Source organism: Ascaphus truei, chromosome 2 (genome assembly GCF_040206685.1).
Source record: "Ascaphus truei isolate aAscTru1 chromosome 2, aAscTru1.hap1, whole genome shotgun sequence".
NCBI classification, from domain to species: Eukaryota; Metazoa; Chordata; class Amphibia; order Anura; family Ascaphidae; genus Ascaphus; species Ascaphus truei.
Window position 1 is genome coordinate 132373048 of NC_134484.1, and position 20556 is coordinate 132393603.

The following is a 20556-nucleotide window of genomic DNA, read 5'->3' on the forward strand; positions in this document are numbered from 1 at the left end:
ATAGTCTCTGGTCTCTGGGTACCGACTTGAGCCCAAGTCGTCTCTCATGGAGCGCAGCAGCCGCTGTGTCCCTGTCTATCACTGGCACTACGTGACACGGTCCCTAACCTAGGGCCTGTCCCTGTAGAACCACAAGCTGGGGAATGAGGACCTACCTGGGACCTAAGGGGTTAATGGCCTACCCCGTCCCCCTAGCTCTTCCCGGTCCTGATTCTAACTAACTCCAGCACTCGCAGCACTTGCAGTAACTTGCTTCAACCTACTCGCTACCTGCAGCTAACGTACTGCACTAATACTGTGCCTGCCTGTCAGACCTCACGGCACTGACAGCCATGACCCTGACAAGACAGCACACTGATACTAAGGGCCACGTCCCTATCTTGGGCCGTCCCTGATCAATTACCCACTAATCTGGTGGGGAGTTGGGGCCTACCTGGGGTGTGGGTACCTATCTGGGTACAGGAGCTGCACTCGCTCCCCGCACCCTTCCTTCCCTCACAGCTCCCCGGCTCCAACTGACTGTCCTGCTGCAAGCCCGCGAAAATGTATCTTTCTGCCTGCCTGGAGATCCTAAGCCCTATTGGCTCCCTGGTGTCACGTGGGGCGCACAGAGGCTCCTGGGACTCGTAGTCCCTACCTAGAGCCTCCCCTAGTAGGCTAGGGCTTCGCGGGCTTTCTCTGTCCTGTCCTGCGCCTGCGCAAGCTATCTGGGGCTGCCTCAACCTTTTCTGGGCTGTTCTCCCCCTCGCGCTACTTCTCCCTGGCTCTAGTGCCCTTCCTGCGCATGCACGATCACTGCGCATGTGCGAGTCACTGGGCAATGGCGGCGCCCTCTTCGCTAGCCGCCGGGACCCTAGCGACGCGACCGCGGCCTTAGCAACGGCCCGATCGCGGCCCCGGCAACCGGCCGCATGCGGGGAAAACGCTCTGCTCCCTGCTCCGGCCCCCACCCTTGGAAGCAGCCGTCGGGTCCTTCGGCACCCGCGACCACGCTGCTCCAAGGGAGGGGGGTCTCTAGGACCGGATGGAGCCCAGGGCTACAGATGTATTACTGACAGGTAGGGGTAATGGCAGGCTTGACCTTTATTAAAAGCAGCCACATCTGACATCCTTTATAAACCTAAATTAGAAGGAGGCTTAGCCCTTCCAAACCAACAAAAGTACTACAGAGCTGCACAATTAGGGCAATTAATTAGTCGGCATTCAAACCCAACCGTCAAAAGATGAGTCAAACTAGAAGAACTGATCTGCTCCCCATTTAAAATTAAGAATCTTCTCTGGCTTAATAAAAAAATCTAGACCAGCCGAGGCTTACAAAAACACGGTGATATCTTTTGCCTGTAATCCTTGGGACTCCCTTAAATCTAGGTTTCAACTAACCAATCTCCCACCCCTCATGCAACCTCTGTTTTCAGATCCCTCTCTCCCTTTTTACGCTGGTAACCAGCAATCTAATCCTTGGGTCCAGAAAGGACTCTTAAGAGTTAATGATATTCTCATCAAAGGTAAAGTCCCTCCATTTGCCTCGTTACAAACGAGCCACGACATTCCTGTCTCTGAATTTTTCAGATTTCTTCAAATTAGACACTATATATTCAATCCATCTACAAGCCAAACCCAGCACACGTGTTAACTCTATACGAGGACTGGTGTCTACGCCAGCCTCTTATAAGGGGCATTACTTCCAGGTTATATCATAGTTTGACCCCCGTCAAAAATAGCCAAACTCCTGATAAATATATGGTATCCTGGGAGGAGGAGTTAAACACCAATCTGGACCTGGATGTCTGGAAAGATATCTGGGAAGCCGCTTCCAAAAATTCTTCCTGTGTTGTGATTAAGGAGAATATTGACAAGCTAATATTTAGATGGTATATGACTCCTACTAGGTTACACTCTTTTCTCCCAGGTGTCTCTCCTCTATGTTGGGGTGGTTGCGGCGAAATGGGGAATATACTGCCTATATTTTGGTCATGCCCGAAAATTCAGCAAACATGGAGGGAAGTGTTTGCCCTAATACATAAGATTCTGGGAATCACTATACCCCAGGACCCAATATATATATTATTGGGAAAGTCAATGGCCAATTATAATAAAAAAGATGCTAAAGTTGTCTCCCAATTTTTAAATCCTACTAAATGCACAATCGCCAAAAACTGGAAACAACCTACTCCCTTATCTTTAAACCAATTAAATGTAGTCTACATGGGAAAACTCTCAGCCTACCTAAATTTTTCCACTTCACAATTTTCAGAAACATGGGTTCCTTGGTTTAGGCATGCAGGTATATCCCCATATTTAGATTAGATTATTTTGTACAGAGTGATTTATGTTGTATTTAAAACTGTTATTTACTAAATTGTATGGTTTCAAATGCTGTCCCCTTCCCCCCTCCCTTCCTAATGTGTAATCATCAGATTATTTGCAACACTGTACCATTTGTATTTTCGCTTCCTTTTTTCTTTTTGTACCCCTTTATTACTTTTGAAAAAATGATTAATACAAATTTAAGTAAAAAAAAATAAAAAAAAGCAGTCACATTTACCCCTACCATCACACTCATCACTATATAATAATTGCTGAAAAAAACTATTATATGTAACCTTATCCCAATAACAATGTGCAGCTATAATCAATCGTGCAGCACTCAAAGTTCGCCCTCCTCAGTAGGCAAATATACACAGTGCACAAAGTTCCAAAGAGAGTGTGCCCCTCTGTAGTGAAGAATACATATAAAAATATACAAAAATACCATACAAATATTAACATACATTAAACACTAAAGGGACCCAAAATAAAAAAATGGGAACAGAAGAATAGAGAGGAGAACCAATAGTGTAATATGTTCTATAAAAATAGTATAATGATAAAATACAATGGTCTCACTCACATGTGGACACATTTTTTTTAGACGTAGTACAGGTACACTCTCTAAGATAGCGGGTCCTGGCGCTCTTACTACGACTGTGTGGTGCGGGTTGGTGGGCTCAGTCGAGCTGCAGATTCGACTTCCTCACAATCCCGGTCGGCACTTACTCCAAGCTGCCTTCTTGGTCGCTTTGCTTCCTCACACACGTTTACGCCGCGTGTGCATGCGTACTCTGTGCTCCAAAACCTCCTTCTCAGGGCGCTGCTCTGATGTCATGATTGTTGCCCTAGAACCGCTCTCTGGGCGGACCTGTACTTTCTCCATCATTAGAATATGAATTTAAATATATATACACGTGCTACATTTGTTTAACTCCTTCAGTGACAGAGAGCCCTGCTATGTAGTGTTTAAAACGAACCAAAACATTGCAGACCCCCTTGGCATGCTAACAAATGCCTTTTGTTTGCTGTACATTTCTGCTATAAATGATCCGTCACAGTTTCCCATTGGTTATTATGTTTTTTGAATGTTGGATTTTGGTTTCTTTTGGTGGTAGTTTTTTATTTAGTAAGAAATACCATCACAGTTGATATCAGGGCTGCCAACAGAAATGAAGGGGAAGAAGGTATAGGCCTGAGGGGGAGGAGCGGGAAATGATATGGACCTGGGGGGAGGGAAATAAGGTGGTAATGTACCTGGGGGATGGGGGTAAGAAGCAAATGGTCCTCTGTGAGGGGTATACGGAAGTAATGGACCTGGGGGTATGAAAGTACTGGTGCTCGGGGAGGGGAATAAGGAGGTAGTGGGCCTGTGGATGGGCCTGCTGGAGGCCTTCGGAAGTGGTGACCAGTCCTAAAGAGGTTATTGCCAGCAGAGGGGCGACCTATACACGGTAGGGGGGCTGGGGGCCCTTGACTATCCGGGCCAATACAGCAGTCCCGGCTGTCGCATACTGTCGGTGGCTCTGTTTGTTTTCTGGTGCTGCCGGTAGCATCCCTAGCTGGATGACCAATATGATGGGTTTAATCTCATCACAAGAGGAGTAAATCGGACCGCTCACCGTAGGTTATGTCCCCATAGTAGGTAAAATATAGTCAAAAGAAAGCATGGTGCAATAAGGGAAGGTATTAATTAATAGAGTTGATCCAAATAGAATCCCCAGTTGCTGCACTCTATGCGTATGAGCAAAAGAATATCGGACAGCAATGGTCCACCAGATAGTTTGTCTGGAAATGGCAGTCGAAGTGTCCAGTGGGATCAGAAGTGGTAAGAACAAAAATAATTAAAAATCTATTACAATTAATTTATAGGTACAATATGAGTCAACAAAAAACGATAGATAATAATAACGGTAATAACAGTTAAAAAGTCCCCGTAGAGGAGGAAGTAGATAGACATTAATACCCCTATCTGAGCATCTCATAGAAACATAGCAGTTTAGTTTCAGATGTGTACAGTATGATAGTCCCCATTAAATATACTGCGACATGTGGTATAAGATAGTGAGCAAAGAAAATAGGAGCACACAGAGGGTATTTATCCCCTAGAATGACAGCACCCCTAGTGGTTAAATACACTGCTGGTGACTGATAAATAATATAGCAGATAAAGAGTTAATACTCAGAGAAGTCAAATGCCAATCATAATATTATATATAGTCACCAATGGCTTAGTTCTTGTACACAAACTATGACTAGTCTCTCATACATTAACTGTGAAGTTACACTCATAAATGAAGAAAGGTATACATAGACATAACTGGTAGTGTTTGTAGATAAGGGCTTAATCTCATGCAGCACGTGAGCCAAAAGGAAGTCACAATGTAACCTGCCACGAATCTCTATTGGCCCACATGCCACGTGAGATTTCAGAATCATGGAGCACCGTCAGCACCTACAGAGGTTAGTATCTTGGCGAGCAGGGATTTCCCAGACCTTACATTTACATGCTTCAGCGCCAGAGATCTCCTGCTTTATACCTGTAACGGGTTTTCTGAACCGGTCTGACCCCCCCAATCTCACATTGGCCCCTGTGGTCTAACCAGTCCCCATTACGGTGTAGTGTCTGGTGGTGCACCTGTTGGCTACAGGACTCCTGAGTCTCCCGCATGATGGTGTGTGGGGATTTGCCAACCCAGACAGGCAGCTGAGGTAGTGGGCTGAGTCCTACCTAGATCCAGTGCAGCGCCTCCACCTCATCAGGGTCCCTTCGGTCACTCGGGGATGGTCCTGGCGAGGAACTCCTCTGTGGTGCCCCTCTCCGTGCAATAACTCCACACTTGCACACAAGAGTGTTGTTAATCAGAGACATCTTTATTTGTACGGTGGGCCAGCTGCCCTCCACAATGGGGTGTATTCAGCCCTCCATTGTTCACCGTACTTCCCTTTGAAAGGTATGTCCTCCTAATGTAGGGATTCCCTATCCCCGCAGGGATACTTCACCTGTGCCAGGTCCCTGGTCACAGTCTCATTAGTCCTTTTTAATTCACTAACTCTGATCTTCCTCTGATAACTGACAACTTCTAGACTAGACGGAACTAACTTTTTGATCAGTGCCGTGCCTTATGTATCCTCTGGGGCTGACACCACTCTGACATCACCAACCAGGGAGTCAAAGCCTGTGACCACTCCCATCCATACATAGGGCACCTCACCAGGGTGTGAGGGCAAACCTCCATGATTACTGCTGGCATGCCCATAACTTACCAGGCCTTACTGTCAGCAGGAGAAATGACTGCAACCATTTTACAGCATGGTTACATACCTATAAAAGAAAATCTTGGAATGCCACCTTAAGCTTTTAGATTTGTACTAATTACTAGATTGCATAGCTGTTGGAAGAATTTGTACTATATAAGTCCTTGTCCATAAAGATAGAAAATTAACTAAATCACCTTTTTGAAATCATTACGAAGAAGGTATCAGCTTCTGTGCAACCAATGGCCTTACTGCCACTTTAGCTTATCAATGGCAGAATGTAACCCATTAACTGTGAAATGGGTCTGCAATATATTTATTGGTGGAAATCCTCTGTAGACCTGACGTTGCCGGGGAGGGATGATTCATGTTGTAACAAAACTTAGAGGCAGTAAGTAACCCTTACAGGATATAAACACAAGTAAGCATCAAATGAAGCAGTACGTGCATATTCCACACAAAATCAGAATAATGTCAAGTGTTTTACTCTCTGCTGTGCGTACGAATGTTTGATTCCATCTTTGTATTGCTTCAGGATGGGGCGTCTCCGTTGTTTCTTGCTGCACAAGGAGGCTACGTGGATGTAATTCGGTTATTGCTCACTTCGGGGGCAAAGGCGAATCAGCCGAGGCAGGTAATATTGTAACTACAGCTTGTCAGTGATTTGTTTTTACTGCATACCAAGAAGAACCTACATGTAAGGGAGAAGTGATGCTCAAATGCCTGGTCCTATCTTTCCATTGTCTAGTCTATTCATAAAAAAGGAAAAACACGCTGGGTATTAACCATGAAACAATTAATCCTGTCACACTCTAAACCTAATAAAAAAGGCTCTATAACACCCTGAAGGTAGGGGGTGGGCAAGTGATTACTCCTCCCCTCCTCATTAGTTTGGCCCTTAAGTATGAGTCCTCACATAGTCCCCCAGCAGTCTTCCTTAGGCGTGCTTTGGTACCAAGAAGAACCTGCCTGGTCTGTGTACAGTTACTTGTCAAGCTCCACTCTCTCAGGTTTAGAAGCAAAGTTGAATGTTTTACGAAGCCAGCAGTTTCTGTGTCAACTGGATGACATGTAAAGAGCTCACTGCTTCTAGCACATGGAATGCATTAGCAGACAAAGGGGCATTGGTCTGATTGTACATTAACATTACAGTCAATATTTATCAAAGACATCTTCCAAGTTTATAGTGAACCAAAAAAAAAAAAACCTGGATTGATATTTTCTTTAAAATGGCCAACTACCGCAAAGTTATTGAATTCCAGACCAATAAACACAGTCACATCTGATTTGCCAGAGTTCTTTAATAATGAAAAAAATTGGCCTTATGTATTGAAGTTGAGAGCTGCTATGTAACACAATGCAGCGTTCGGCAGGAGTTTCCTTCTGCACCCGGCGGCAGGACATTACATCGGGAGGGAGGTGGGTGATGGGTTATTCATTAAGGACACTATTTAAAGGTGTTGGGTGTCATTATCTGTATCCATGATGAAGGTGCCTGTGTGCACCGAAACGTTGGATGCTGCTATGCCTTTTTCTAGTCATTAAATGACATTTGTTGCTACCTTTTTGAATGCTTTAAGTTTTTGGTGTGCTTGGCTGCATTTGTTCATGATATTCTGCTACCTGGCCTAAGTGTTTTTGTCTCAGCACCCATTTGTTGTTACTTTTAAATTTTTAAGACCTCTAGCGGGGAATCCCAAGTTGCTGGACCTGATTCTTTTATTTTGCATAACACAACGCAAATGATCATCTCTTAAATAATTCTAAAGGGCATATTCTCTAAACTCAGAGATTGCCGATCTGTGCTGCCATTCAATTCAATTGGGGTTTCTTTGAGAGACCGCATGGAAAGGCTTTGAGAATCTCACCGGAAGACATGGTAAATATATTTGATGCAGAGAAAACCGTGGCAGGTATAAGTAAAAAAGTTGATATATCTCATTATAATATTGCACTGACTAGCTCCTTAACTCCTTCTATAACTACTACCCAAAATTGGATCAAAGCTCATTCATATATTAATTCAAAGTGACAGAGTCAAAGGCAGTGATTTATCGAGCGCTGTTGTGTGTCGCACACTGATCCGGTGTTGGCTGCCATTGACTTGACGTTAAACTGGGACCAGGGTGCAATAGCGAGTATCTTCCCCAAAATGCTTGAGTTAGCTAAACTTGATACGTAATCCCACATTCACATATTCCCCAGGGTTTAACAGCTGTACGAATGTTTTATTCATGTTTTGGTGAGTGTTCATTTAGTATAATCAGTAGAAGTGTAACTTCTATATAAACATAACACATTTAAAGAGACCACCTGCTAGAAACCTGTAACTCCCCCCCAAAAAATATAAATAAATAAAAATAGGAAATCAGTGTCACGGTAGCTTATGACAGGCTGTAATTTACACCAAAAATATATATAAATATATATATACCTGGGTTTGAACTGGGACGAGACTTAGATATGATAAAATGCAATTTATTCCTTGATAAAGGTGAACACACAAAATGTACAAATAACAGCAAAATATAGGCACTTACTTACAGATGAAAATGATGAAAACAGTCCCATCTGGACTTGCAGTTCATACAGTAATACCTGCATCATTCCAAGACATTGCATAAAGACACAGGCCTGATGACATGCAGACATGGAGACAATGCATGAAGACATGAAGACAATGGGTAAAGTTTGGCCGTCTAGCAAAAGTCCCTTTGAAGCTTTTGAAGCTGATTTTGGACTTCCATTGTTTCGTGTGAAATGTCACACTTAAACTGGTCAGTTCATTTGGTCACTTGGGCCAAGCATAAATAATTAAGCAATTTAGCCTTTGATGACCAGGCTATGTAAATTCTAGCCTTCCTGTTCATTATCATAACAGGGAGGTTGCAGCTTTCAGACCACAACCAAAATTCCATATCTGCTGTAAATACCTACCTAACTTCATAACTTCAGTTCACTAGTACTTACAGGCAGGCGAGACATATTAATACATTCCGTCACGCCTGACACTCCCAGAGAGACCAAACATTGCAGTGTAATATTAAAATTAAGAGAGATATTAATATCTGGCCCTTAGTAGCTGTAAGGGATAAAGTGATTAGACTTCCCAGGTGGGGTTTGGTGTCACGAATACACATATGTAACTCTTAGCATGTTCAGCCAAGGACATCTCATAATATTCTTATATTTAATAAGGTCACTCATTCTGATTTCCTCCTGGGAGTAGCCCCACCCCTGCCCCCATCAATAAACCCTTTGAAGCAGGGACCCCTGGGGGGGGGGGACATTTACACACTCAATGCCCCAGACCTCTTGAAGCAGAGGTGTGAGTTATAACGCTCACAACCCACCCTAGCTTCCTGCAAACAGATATTACCATACTGTACACTAAAAAACCCTTCTGCTTTTCACATTCAACTTCAATTAAGCCTTTTGAAGTCCAGATTTTCTGAAAAGACACAATACAGTGGTATTTTCTTAAACTGTAGCTTATTAACCCCTTAAGCCCCAGTGTGTGTGTTGCAGACACTGATTAAACCAGATATTACAATGGAACAGGGGGACAGGGGAAAACACATTTCATGTCATAACAGGGGTTAAATCACATTTCTGGACCTCAGCCCAGTTAACCCCTTGTCTCCCTGGTGATGTTAGAGGGTGGCCAATTGGGGGGTAACCCCTTTAATCCCGGGCCAAACCCTCACGATCGTCACAATCAGGATTGCTGCTTTAAATATATGTGATCAGCTTTTATGAAGGGCATTATGAGAGCCTGAAATAATTGCTTCTGTGCTACCCAAAAAAAAACGCTTAACCCCCAACTCAACCCTAATAAAATAGTATATGTCGTATGCCACAGGGTATGTGCAGTTTTTAAAATGTTGACTTTCAGTGCAAAAAAAGAAATGAACACATATTGAATCGATAAACAAATATTGACACAAGTGGAGAATGCATTGCGTGGATTCATGAACACCCTCCAGCCCCATATTTTGCAGTTTTCCAAATAGACAGTGTGATAGCTCTGTGCGGGAATGCATCACTTTCACTCCGTGTCTGCAGGCAATGAGCAGGTGTGGAAGCACATAAATCAGAGACCCGTGTCTTTTCAGTTCCTGTTTATCTTTATATTTAATGTATTTCTGGGGCATAAAATACATTACAAGGTTTAAAAAAAATAATATTTTCATCTCTGTACACGTTGGTACATTTTTATGATCAATCGTCAAATGTCCAAAATAAACCTGCATGAGTATGACACTATATCTAATTAGTAAATTAATAAAGATACACAATACAAATGCTCTGTATAGCTGAATCACCCTGTTTGCTGCTTGAGGGACTTAAAGGAGCAATCCAAGAGGCGATTTTTCACCCCTGCTTCCCAGGGCCGTCTTAACAGCATTGTAGGCCCCCGGGCAAAGCAGTGCACTGGGCCCTGCCTACACAACCACTCACAGGAATACAAATGTAAGCTGTTAATTGCCCCCGCGAATCCGTTACAATATTCTGCTTCCATAACATTGCAAGCAATAAAAACGGCAACATTTCTCTCGCGAATGCAGACATGCCAACTCTCCGCTACAAGTCGGAATTTGTCTCCTTCTAGCGAGTTAGCGTGAGATTTGAAAATTCGTGTTAAATTCTGATCTGTGCATAGATTAGCATGGGGCCCCTATGCTTGTGGGGGCCCCTATGCTTGTGGGGCCCCCCGGGCAACTGCCCAGCGTGCCCATGCGTTAAGACGGCACTGCTGCTTCCAGAGATACAGACCTCTGTATAGGGTGTTGGTAGCAGCTCCGGCTGGGGTTTAAAGTTCAAAGCTCCTGCATCACGCGGGCCAATGTAAAGCCACAGCGTACAATGTAACGTCTGCTATTGGCCCGCAGAGCGTGGGAGCTTCTGAAACTCCACCATCATGTGAACCCTGCTAGCCAAGCAGAGTGGCTACTGGCACCCCCTACACAGGTATGTATCTCTAGAAGCAGGGGTTCCCCCGAGCTAAAGTTAACGGGGTTCAGCTCCGTACATCCCCTGCTTCAATCCCGGGCAAAACAAGTTTCCAAACAAATCATTTTGGAAAGTTGCTGTTCAGATTTTACTATCTGTAGTCCCACAGCTTCCTCTGCTGGTGCTTATTTTAAGGAGAAAAAGTTTTAAAGAGGAATAGATGTCCTGAAAAAAGGTGTATGCTGAAGGTTGTGACGATTTTATCCATTAAACACGAGCATTGTATGTATTTTGACTAAGCTTTCCTCACAAGTGACTATTATGTAGTGAAAATGCAGAATAGATGGGAAACAACCCAACCTTTACATACTGTAAAGTACTTGTAGGACCCAAGCTGTTTTAACCTCTGGTAGCATTTGTAATATTCTTATATACACTTATAGACCTATGACGTATTGGCTTATTAATTGTGCTAGTAGCACTAAATGCATTGACATTACCATGCGCTGAACTGATATCAATGAATGAGCACCTTAGACCCTATTTATTTCTATCCCCCTCCAAATGTTGTGTCTGGGCAAATAATTGGCCTACAATGCAGCCAGCCATTCTTTATTCAGCGGTAACCCCTATTCTCAATGAGAACTGAACTAGCTTTTTTTCAACAGTTCTAAGCTGATTCTTCATTTTACACAACTTCAGGTGAACTTAGCTACTTATATGTGTTTTCTTCCTAAGGATGGGACGACTCCATTATGGATCGCATCACAGATGGGCCACAGTGATGTGGTGAGAGTGCTACTGCTAAGAGGAGCTGATCGAGATGCCGCACAGATTGTAAGTGCACACCGCTTTAGTTTGCACAGTGACCTATAGTCTAGTCCAGGGGGGTGAAAACTCTTCTCCCTGCGCCCACCTGCCTCCTCTCACACCCTGCTCGCACCCCCCTGCCCATGCTTGGCTCCGCCTTCAAATGACACCGCGGGGGTCATGTGATGTCGCTGGAATGTTTTGTCTTGTAAAGTTACAGAGGCCTCGCGCGATCCCCGGCATTTCATTTAAATGCATTTGGGGATGCGCGGGGCCTCTGTAACCGCCGTACAACCCCCGCCCCCCCAGAAAATCTTGTGCCCCCTAGTTTGCGCACCCCGGCTCTAGTCTACTGTAATGCAGACATTGACTCTGGATTATACATTTGTATATCTAGGGGCAAGCTTCGCTGCCTGATTTTTTTTTTATGATTTGAAAGAGGAAGTAGTAAGAGCTAATATGCAGCTACGCATTAAAACATACTAACTGTGCTATAAGACACTTTGCTGTAGTGATACCTTTGGATGTTCTTAAATGTTTGATTTCAAACTTTTAGACTTCAAGTTTCCCAGACCATTTGAAAGCAGTCACGTGACCACGGCGGCCCTTACCGTTTCCCTTCACTGCAGATTGCGTCCTGCGCTCGCTCCATGGGAACGCAGAGCGCGATCTAAAATAATAATAAAAAAAAAAAAAAGCTTTCCTTGGGCATGACATAGCCACTACATCATGGGGTCCCAGGAGTGCCAGACCCCATGACATAGTGACAACATCTTGGAGAACCCCAAGTGTTAATATTGTTTCATCAGCATACAGAATAATATATTCAGGCAGTTTTACAAAGCATGGACATCATTTATAAAAACAGAGAAAGCATTGGACCTAAGGCAGGGCCTGGAAGGGCTCATATTACATCCAAATGACTTGAGTAACATCCAGAAAGAGATACATGTTGACACCTCCTGATATCCAAGGTTTGAGCTTGTTTCATAAAAATGTTCAGAATTGTATTTTAGTTTGATACATTTCTAATGAGTGAAATCTTCCATTGACCAACTCTGGGCCTTAAACTTGGGTTACCCTTCCAACGTGAGACCTAAGAGCGCAAACTTTGTGGACCCAGAATAATGATAATGGACATTTACTGTAGAAAGTCAGTCTGAAAATTGAAAAGGCAACATTAGGGGCAAGTATCCAGTCGGTATTGTATCGTTAGGTACTAGCAAGGCTGCTAATAAATAAATAAAGATGAGAATATCCGAGAAATCTGACGGCTGCATATTTGATTGTATATACCTTGCTTACAAAATCAGTGATGGCATGAGTCCGGTCAAATCTCACCGAATGAGATCTAGTTTGGCGAGGAGGATATTACCCAATCGGTGAGTGACTGTTGGATTTACAGTAAGGTTGATTAGAGGAAAGGAGAAAGATTTTGCCCACCAAACATTAAAATTATGTATGGCAGAGTAAAATATTTAGCCATTTAAATTGCAGAGAGCCATTAATGTTATATAAGGCTCCTTCCATATGCCCCTCGTCTAACTGGTCTTTTCTGAATGGTAGAGGCTATTTCCCCAGTAAGACAGGTATATAACACACATGTTCAGCCTTTTTTAACTGGCGGACAGATAAATAAGGGACTTGTTCAGGGTTATTTAACCGGCAGCAAAATAAATAACTCTTACCCTAATCCTACTGTGCCAGCCTAACCCTACTGTGCCAGCCTTACCCGAACCCTAACCAGCCCTCTCTGAATCCTGATAATCTGGTTTAAAATCAGTGCCGGCTAAATAAGGGAGAGGGAGGAAATTTTAGTGCTGGCTTCCTGCTAAAAAGAAACTTCCGGGTCTACCGTGTGTATCAAGAAAGTGATCTGCGCTGACACATTTGTGTTAAAAGATTAGCATTTTCCTCTGTCTGAAAGGCACCATTCAGTAAGTGTATTTCTACTCTTGTAGAATGTGGTGTATTCTGCGCTTAAATACTGATATGAAGAAAAGTAACGCAAGCCGCACATTGTTTAATACATAGAACTGTGTCAATAAACAGTACAAATGTCACACCGCTTTAACTACTCCCACTTGCTTTATAAATCCCTCTTCTCTCCAGAGACAGATGCAGGTATATTTCAGCACGACAAAATAACTCTAGGCCTACATTTTGCCTTTGAATCATAGAGGAATGCCTTTCTGAATACTGAGAACCCTTAAACCAAGATTAGGCTTTAGCATAAAGCAAACATATAAAGTACATACAATACACTATATAGAGAGTGCATGATGTCCTAAATGTATCTTATTTGGGTTGCAAACTCCCTATGTATAACAAGCTGGTAAGGGTGTATTGTAGCTTTTGCATTAAGGCACTATATATATCTCTAACATGTACTTCATTTCATTTTAGGATGGTACAACAGCTTTATTTAAAGCTGCAAATAAGGGATTTAATGAGGTCATAGAGGAATTGCTTAAATTCTCTCCAACACTTGGCATCTTAAAGGTAAGAATCCAATACGATCGGGGTGGACCTTTTATTGTCACAGCAATGCATGGAACAAACTTGCGTTGAGTTTAAGGATACAATATTAACTTCCTAAACATATTTGCATAGGTCAGTGCGTAACATATGTATAATATGTATTGTTAAAAGGTTAAAAGGTTATGAAACCTGACATTCTGCAAAATTTTGGGTTTAATTGATGGTTTAAAGAGGCAATCCAACCCATTTATTATTATTATTATTTAAAAAAAATTAAATACAGGGAGCAGGGGGTCTCCGGAGCTAAACCCCATTAATTTCAGCTCCGGAGGGCCCCTGATTCTGTAGATACGTACCTAAGTACGGGGTGCAGGTAGCCACTCCAGGGTTTAAGGCCGCTTTTCAAAGCTGCCAGACCCTGCTGGCCAATAGGAAGCCGTGATGTCATCCGGTGCGGTTTCCTTTGGCCCATTGGACGAGGAAGCTGAAAACTGCAGAGATACTGGCACCAACTATTGAGGTAAGCTGATATAAATGGAGTTCAGATCCAGAGACCCCCCTGCTTCAACCCTGTATTAAAAAATGAAAAACAAAAAACTCTCGGATTGCTCCTGTAAGGTACTTGCACACAACCTACAAAGCCAGTGGACTGTTTATATTACAGATACAATATCAACAGTTCTGCTGCTATACACCGGTATTGTGTCTATTCCCGTATAATTGGTATGGTGCACTTGCTGTTTCCTCTGCACGGTGTATCTATAAGTGTCCATGTTCAGATGTCCTTTGTTTTGCTCTTTGAGCAGAATGGTTCTACTGCTCTCCATGCTGCGGTTCTCGGGGGAAGTGTCAGATCCGTGGCCCTCCTTTTGGAAGCAGGCGCTAACCCCATACTAAAGAACAAGGTGAGTCAGTCCTTTGCGGGACTGTTTGAACACACAGTAAAAGAAAATTGATCATTTTGTATGTCAGGTGCTGAAACATTTACTCTCTATTTTACATTTATAAAAACAAACATGTTATAGCTGTGACCATTTGGCCAACCTAATATATCTTTAATTTCGCCACCTATGTTTTGATGGAAAGGTCACCTGTGAGGTCCTGAAAGCAACTCCTTATTGAAGGAACTGCAAATTAGTTGTGCATAAAGTATATATTTGTTACACTGTTGGCCACGTACTCATGGATATGCATGTGAAAGGTGCCATACTGTACATTTTTTAAGACGTTTGTAAATTGGCAGAAATTTTTGAGCGACAGCTTTAGGTCTAGTCACACTGATTTATTTATCATCATTCATCATTACGTTTTGTCACCTTTCATAAAAAGCATCAACATTGTTTGCGGAAACAGGATCTTCCGTCTCTACTCACAATCCTTCCTGCCGCTAACAATTCCTCTGTTAAGCTAATGTCACTGTCAGAGGGATTGCACCATGGGTTGCAGGCCCATCTAGATACTTAATGGGTTAATATAAAATTTTCTCTATACTTAGGGCCACATGTATCAAGGCTAAAGTGCTATCCTGGGGCAACACAAGTGCATCATGTATCCAGTAAAAAATCCCATTGGCGCCTGCAGGTTTTGTTTTCATGCATCTGGTGCAGTTTGTTTTGCTCCAGCATCGCGCCACTTTTGCCTTGATACAAAGCCCTCTTAACATTAAATGTTTATCTTTAGAAGGCTCTAATACAATTCTGGTACCTCTAAGAGTAAAAGTGATCAAAAATAAACTTTTTATTTTTATCTTTTAGGCCAATGAATTACCCGTTGACCTATCAAAAAATGAACATATACTACGTCTCCTACAAACAAAAGAAATAACCAAGAGAAGTTAACAGCCTGGATTTCTGATGTGTGTGACCGTGTACAATTCCTCTGGAAAATATGTTTTGCCCTGTTATACTGCTGCAAGTTAGACGTTTAGCTGGCTCACCGCACTGTGTTATTGTACCCAAGAATATCTAGATAAAACAACTGTCCTGTACTGGTTTAAAGAGATTGAAGCCACACATGTTGCTAATAAGTATACCCTGGCTGAGTCTGAGATTATCACGTCAGTAATTCCCGAGCCATGCAGGTTATTGCTGTGTCTTTATTGGTCAACATAGGTGTCAACATCTGAAAGCTCCTCTCAAGGAAATGATTTATTCTTCCACTGACTTGAATTGGGTACATTTATCAGGGAGAAAGTAGAACAATGATGGTATTTTCAGGTACAAATCAGGGATTCTCATATATAGGGAGAGTTGGTCAGCATAGTACAGTAGTCGGCCTTAAAGCAGCAAACCCCTCAGCTCGCTGTAAAGATAGAAATGTTTTGTTTGACTTATTCTGGAAAGCACCTGTTGGAATTAGCAAATCACTTTCAATGCTGTCATTGCATTACAGAGATAAAATGTTTATATGTCAACTTTCCACCCTGGGAAAGGAAAATGGCAACGGCCTGTTGTACACATTAAGCAAAAAAAGGGAGCCATTCTAATGGTATTTAAATAGATAAGAGGTAACAATCGACAACAGGCGACAGGGGGGGGGGTGCATGTGGGCCTCAGGGGCTTCACCTGCTGCCCCAACCTCTGGCCAACCCAGCAGCCTGCTCTCCTTTTCTCCTCAGTGCAGACAAAGTGGAGATGTTGCTGGCACCCCACTGACTCAGCCGCTCAATAACAGCACTCATAAATACTGTACTACCCTGCTCCTGTCCTGTGCTAATCACTAGTTCTCTGGGTAACAAGAGCAGTGGGACAGTATTCACAAGTGCTGTCATTAAGCAGCTTACCGGAGAGAAGCTTCTACCCATGGCTGCAACGTCCCTTCTGCCTGTTCACACACACATATATATATATATATATATTATTATGTATATAATAATGGGAGGCTCTATTGGGGGCTGAACGTTCGCACGTGCTGCCCTTGAAGTATATGATGTTGCAGACCACTGCAATAGAGTTAAAACTTTTATGTTGAGGAGAAAAAGAAAAAAACGAGGAAATAGCTGATGACAGCATGCACTGAATCAGGAAATGTTATTGTATTGCCATTTTGGGGGGGGGATTGCTGCTTAGAAATATGTATATTGATAGGGCACTCGGCCTCTCAGCATGTGTGGCAATACAAGCGAATCAGTGTTTTTCTATGCAATATAATTCTAGCTATATGGCTTTGCCCACAGGACAACATTACACAGAAATATATTGAGCCTTTGCTTGTATTTGATCTGGGGCTGTATACTAGAAAGGTTAATCTGCTTACTTTGAAAGGAAATATGCTGTGTTTATTGTCTTCTTTCTCCGTTTGTACTCCTAGATGACATAATGATGCCAGGTTTCCATGTGTATCATCTCTTAATTTGGTCTCAATCAAAGGAGCACTTACAAGTATGGCAAATATTTGCAAATGTTGACATTACAAAAGTCCTAAATTCAACCGTTTTGCGATAAAAGTTATCATCTTTACCCTAGACTTGTTTTTATTTTTTATTATAACACGCTTCCACTCTCCCCACAAAGAGAAAATGGTAATGAACAGCCTAAAACTGTAATAAATCAGGGCAGCTCGATAATGATCAACATTTCAGATGATCTAGGATGGTTCTCCCCTCTCTAATTATCTTTATGTACCGAAACGGAAGAAAATAAAAAGAAATAAATGAGAGCACTCAAAGCCAATAGATCAATATATATAATTATAAGTGTAACGGATTTTCTGGCCTAGCCTGACCCACCCAATCTCACATTGGCCCCTGTGGTCTAACCAGTCCCCATTACAGTGTAGTGTCTGGTGGTGCACCTGTTGGCAACAGGACTCCTGAGTCTCCCGCATGATGTTGTGTGGGGATTGCCAACCCAGACAGGCAGCTGAGGTAGTGTGCTTGAGTCCTACCTATATCCAGTCAGCGCCTCCACCTCATCAGGATCCCAGCGTCCGCTTGTGGATGGTCCTGGTGAGGAACTCCTCTGTGGTGCACTCCTCTGTGTAATCACTCCACACTTACACACGAGGGTATGGTTTAACAAGATCATCTTTATTGACTTGCGGCGGGCCAGCTGCCCCTCACAGCGGTTGTACTCAGCCGCTCATGTTCACCGCACTTCCCTTTGAAAGGTGTCCTTTCCCAAATTGGTGGATTCCCTATCTCCCCTCAGGGAGATAGTCCCTGTGCCAGATCCCTGGTCACAGTCTTATAAGCTGTCTCCTCCCAAGCCTGTACTCAGACTTGCTCCTTGTCTCATAACCTCTGAACCACCTTCCAACAACTTCCAACAACCAACTTTTTGAGCAGTGCTGTGCCTTATGTATCCACTGCGGGCTGGCACAACTCTGACATCACTAATCGTGGATTCAGAGCATGTGACCACTCCCATCCATACATAGGGCACCTCACCAGGGTGTGAGGGCAAAACTCCATAATTACTGCTGGCATGCCCATAACTTACCAGGCCTTACTGTCAGCAGGAGAGATGACTGTAATCCATTTTACAGCATGGTTACATTAGCTTTTCTTTTCATTAAAAAATGACGTCTAATTATTAAAAAAAAAAAACAAGTTTAACAAGATTTACTATTCAAAAATAAATACAATAGACGACTGGTTCTCCAACGCCTTCTTTGGTATCACCAGCCACACCGGGTTGTACAGATGCAGCGGCTGTTATTGAAACACTTCACACGGTGTATACCTCGGATTGCCCATGGGATGGGGCGCAAATTCTTCCAAATGTACCGCGGCGCAGGCGAGTGCAGAAAATGGCATTTTAGTGTTCTGGTTTTTAACCACCTGAAATTGACACAGTAGCACAGTACTGAACACATTACAATTCATTCATTGCATTTAATTGCACACAATCCATGAAATTCAAACAAAGCAAACGCGATAAACACGTGTACCTGGGGCGATTGGCGTCGTTAATACCGCGTGGAGTACAGCAGCGCACACGATAACGACGCCGTGGTTTGTTTGAATAACGTCCGCTGCATCTGTACAAATACCCAATGCACTTGCACACTGGGTAGCATATGAATAGAAAGTTGGGTTGTTGCTTCAGAATCCGGGTCTGACTCAGGAGAGGTTTGTGGAACACTGCTATAGACCTTCTGTCAGATAAGGGAGATAATACAGAATTGCTTACAGATGACTATTATGAACCTGAAAGTAAAAACAGCTCAGAGATCGATTCTGATCTGCTATTGACCTAGAGATCCAAATGTTTCTAACAAAAAAAAAAAACGAATGACTTTGTGAGATGTTTGAGCAAAAGTACAACAGTCATTATTATTATTGTCATGGGAGCAGGGCCGCCAACAGAAATCGTGGGGCCCAGGACAAACATTTTAAGCAGGGTATACCCCCAATACATATAAAAATCCCCCCAAGCCCCCAATACATATAAAAATCCCCCCAAGCCCCCAATACATATACAAATATCCCCAATACATATACAAATTCCCCCAAGCCCCAATACATATACAAATTCCCCCAAGCCCCCCAATACATATACAAATTCCCCCAAGCCCCCCAATACATATAAAAAAAGACCCACCATACATATAAAAAAGACCCACCATACATATTAAAAAGACTGGCACCGTTAATGTGCGGAGAACCTAAAAAGGCCTACTATGACCTAGAACCAACACAAGCCAGCCACTACAACAAGTTGAAGGATGAAATTCTGGCATGCCTGGGAGTGACCGCTGCAGTACGGGCTCAAAGGTTCCACTTATGGTCATATTCCTCTGACAAGGATGCAAGATCCCAAATGTTTGACCTCATACACGTTGCCCGAAAGTGGCTTCAACCGGAGATTAATTCAGCCAGCCACATTGTGGAGCTTTTAGTGGTCCTTCCTGCTACCCTGCGTCGGTGGGTCAGTCAAAGTGACCCCCATACAGCGGGCCAGCTGATTGCTTTGGTGGAGAGTTATGTTGCTGCAGTAGAACTTCTACGCCCTGCTCCAGCTGAACAAACCCACAATTGCAAGGCCTAGGAATCTGCAAGACCTGTTTAAAACCAGAGACAGAACATGAAACACAGACAGGGCCCAGTGCTACATCCAAAGACCCAAATACACAGTACCGTGCCTAAATATATATATATATATATATATATATATATATATATATATAATCAAAAAATAAATAGATGATACCGTTCTGTGGCTAACGAAATGCTTTTATTTGTGCGAGCTTTCGAGATACACTGATCTCTTCTTCCGGCGATGTTACAATGAATGAAGCAAGCAAAAGGTATACTTAAAAACAGTGTCTCTTGGAATGTTATCTGTGCTGTTCCTTCCCCCGGTGTGGATGTGTTTTATGGCTAGAGGTGTCAAAGGGTAACTGAAAGCAAGTGAAGAAAGAGTGTGTATGTGTATCAGTGTGAATTAACATGAATGGAGAGCCCACAGTATAAACAGTGCTCTACACAAGGTGTGTGTGGAGTGAGAGGGATATAAATGGTGTGGGTGGGTGTGGAAATGTGAGAGTTTGTAGCACAACTAAAAGTGTGTGTGGATACTATGTGGTCCCTATTGGTGTATATGGATGGAAAAATAAGGAGTATTGTAATAAGTATGTGTGAGAGACAGCTGTGTGTGCATACATATAGCACAGTATGTACAGACATGGCCTTTAGCGCTCATGGGAAGAGAGTTCGCTAGTGTCAGTAATGACTCATAAAATTTCGATCTCTGTTTAGGCCACTGCTAAGTGTCCCGAACAGTTGCATAAATTTGTATTCATGCA

At 42.9% G+C, this 20556-nt stretch overlaps 1 protein-coding gene across 3 annotated transcripts in view; it reads left to right on the forward strand.

Moving 5' to 3' along the window:
• The window catches only part of ANKRD29 (ankyrin repeat domain 29), a 61956-nt gene extending 44689 nt beyond the window's left edge, over positions 1-17267 (forward strand). For 2 of the 3 annotated variants that reach the window (XM_075585036.1, XM_075585023.1), the window contains 5 exons: positions 6101-6199; positions 11257-11355; positions 13735-13830; positions 14616-14714; positions 15564-17267. In XM_075585036.1, coding sequence (XP_075441151.1) covers positions 6101-6199; positions 11257-11355; positions 13735-13830; positions 14616-14714; positions 15564-15647 — 477 coding nt within the window. In that variant the 3' untranslated portion in view covers positions 15648-17267. The remainder of the gene's footprint in view (positions 1-6100; positions 6200-11256; positions 11356-13734; positions 13831-14615; positions 14715-15563) is intronic. The other variant, XM_075585030.1, reaches the window with a different exon arrangement.
• Positions 17268-20556: the final 3289 nt, after the last annotated feature.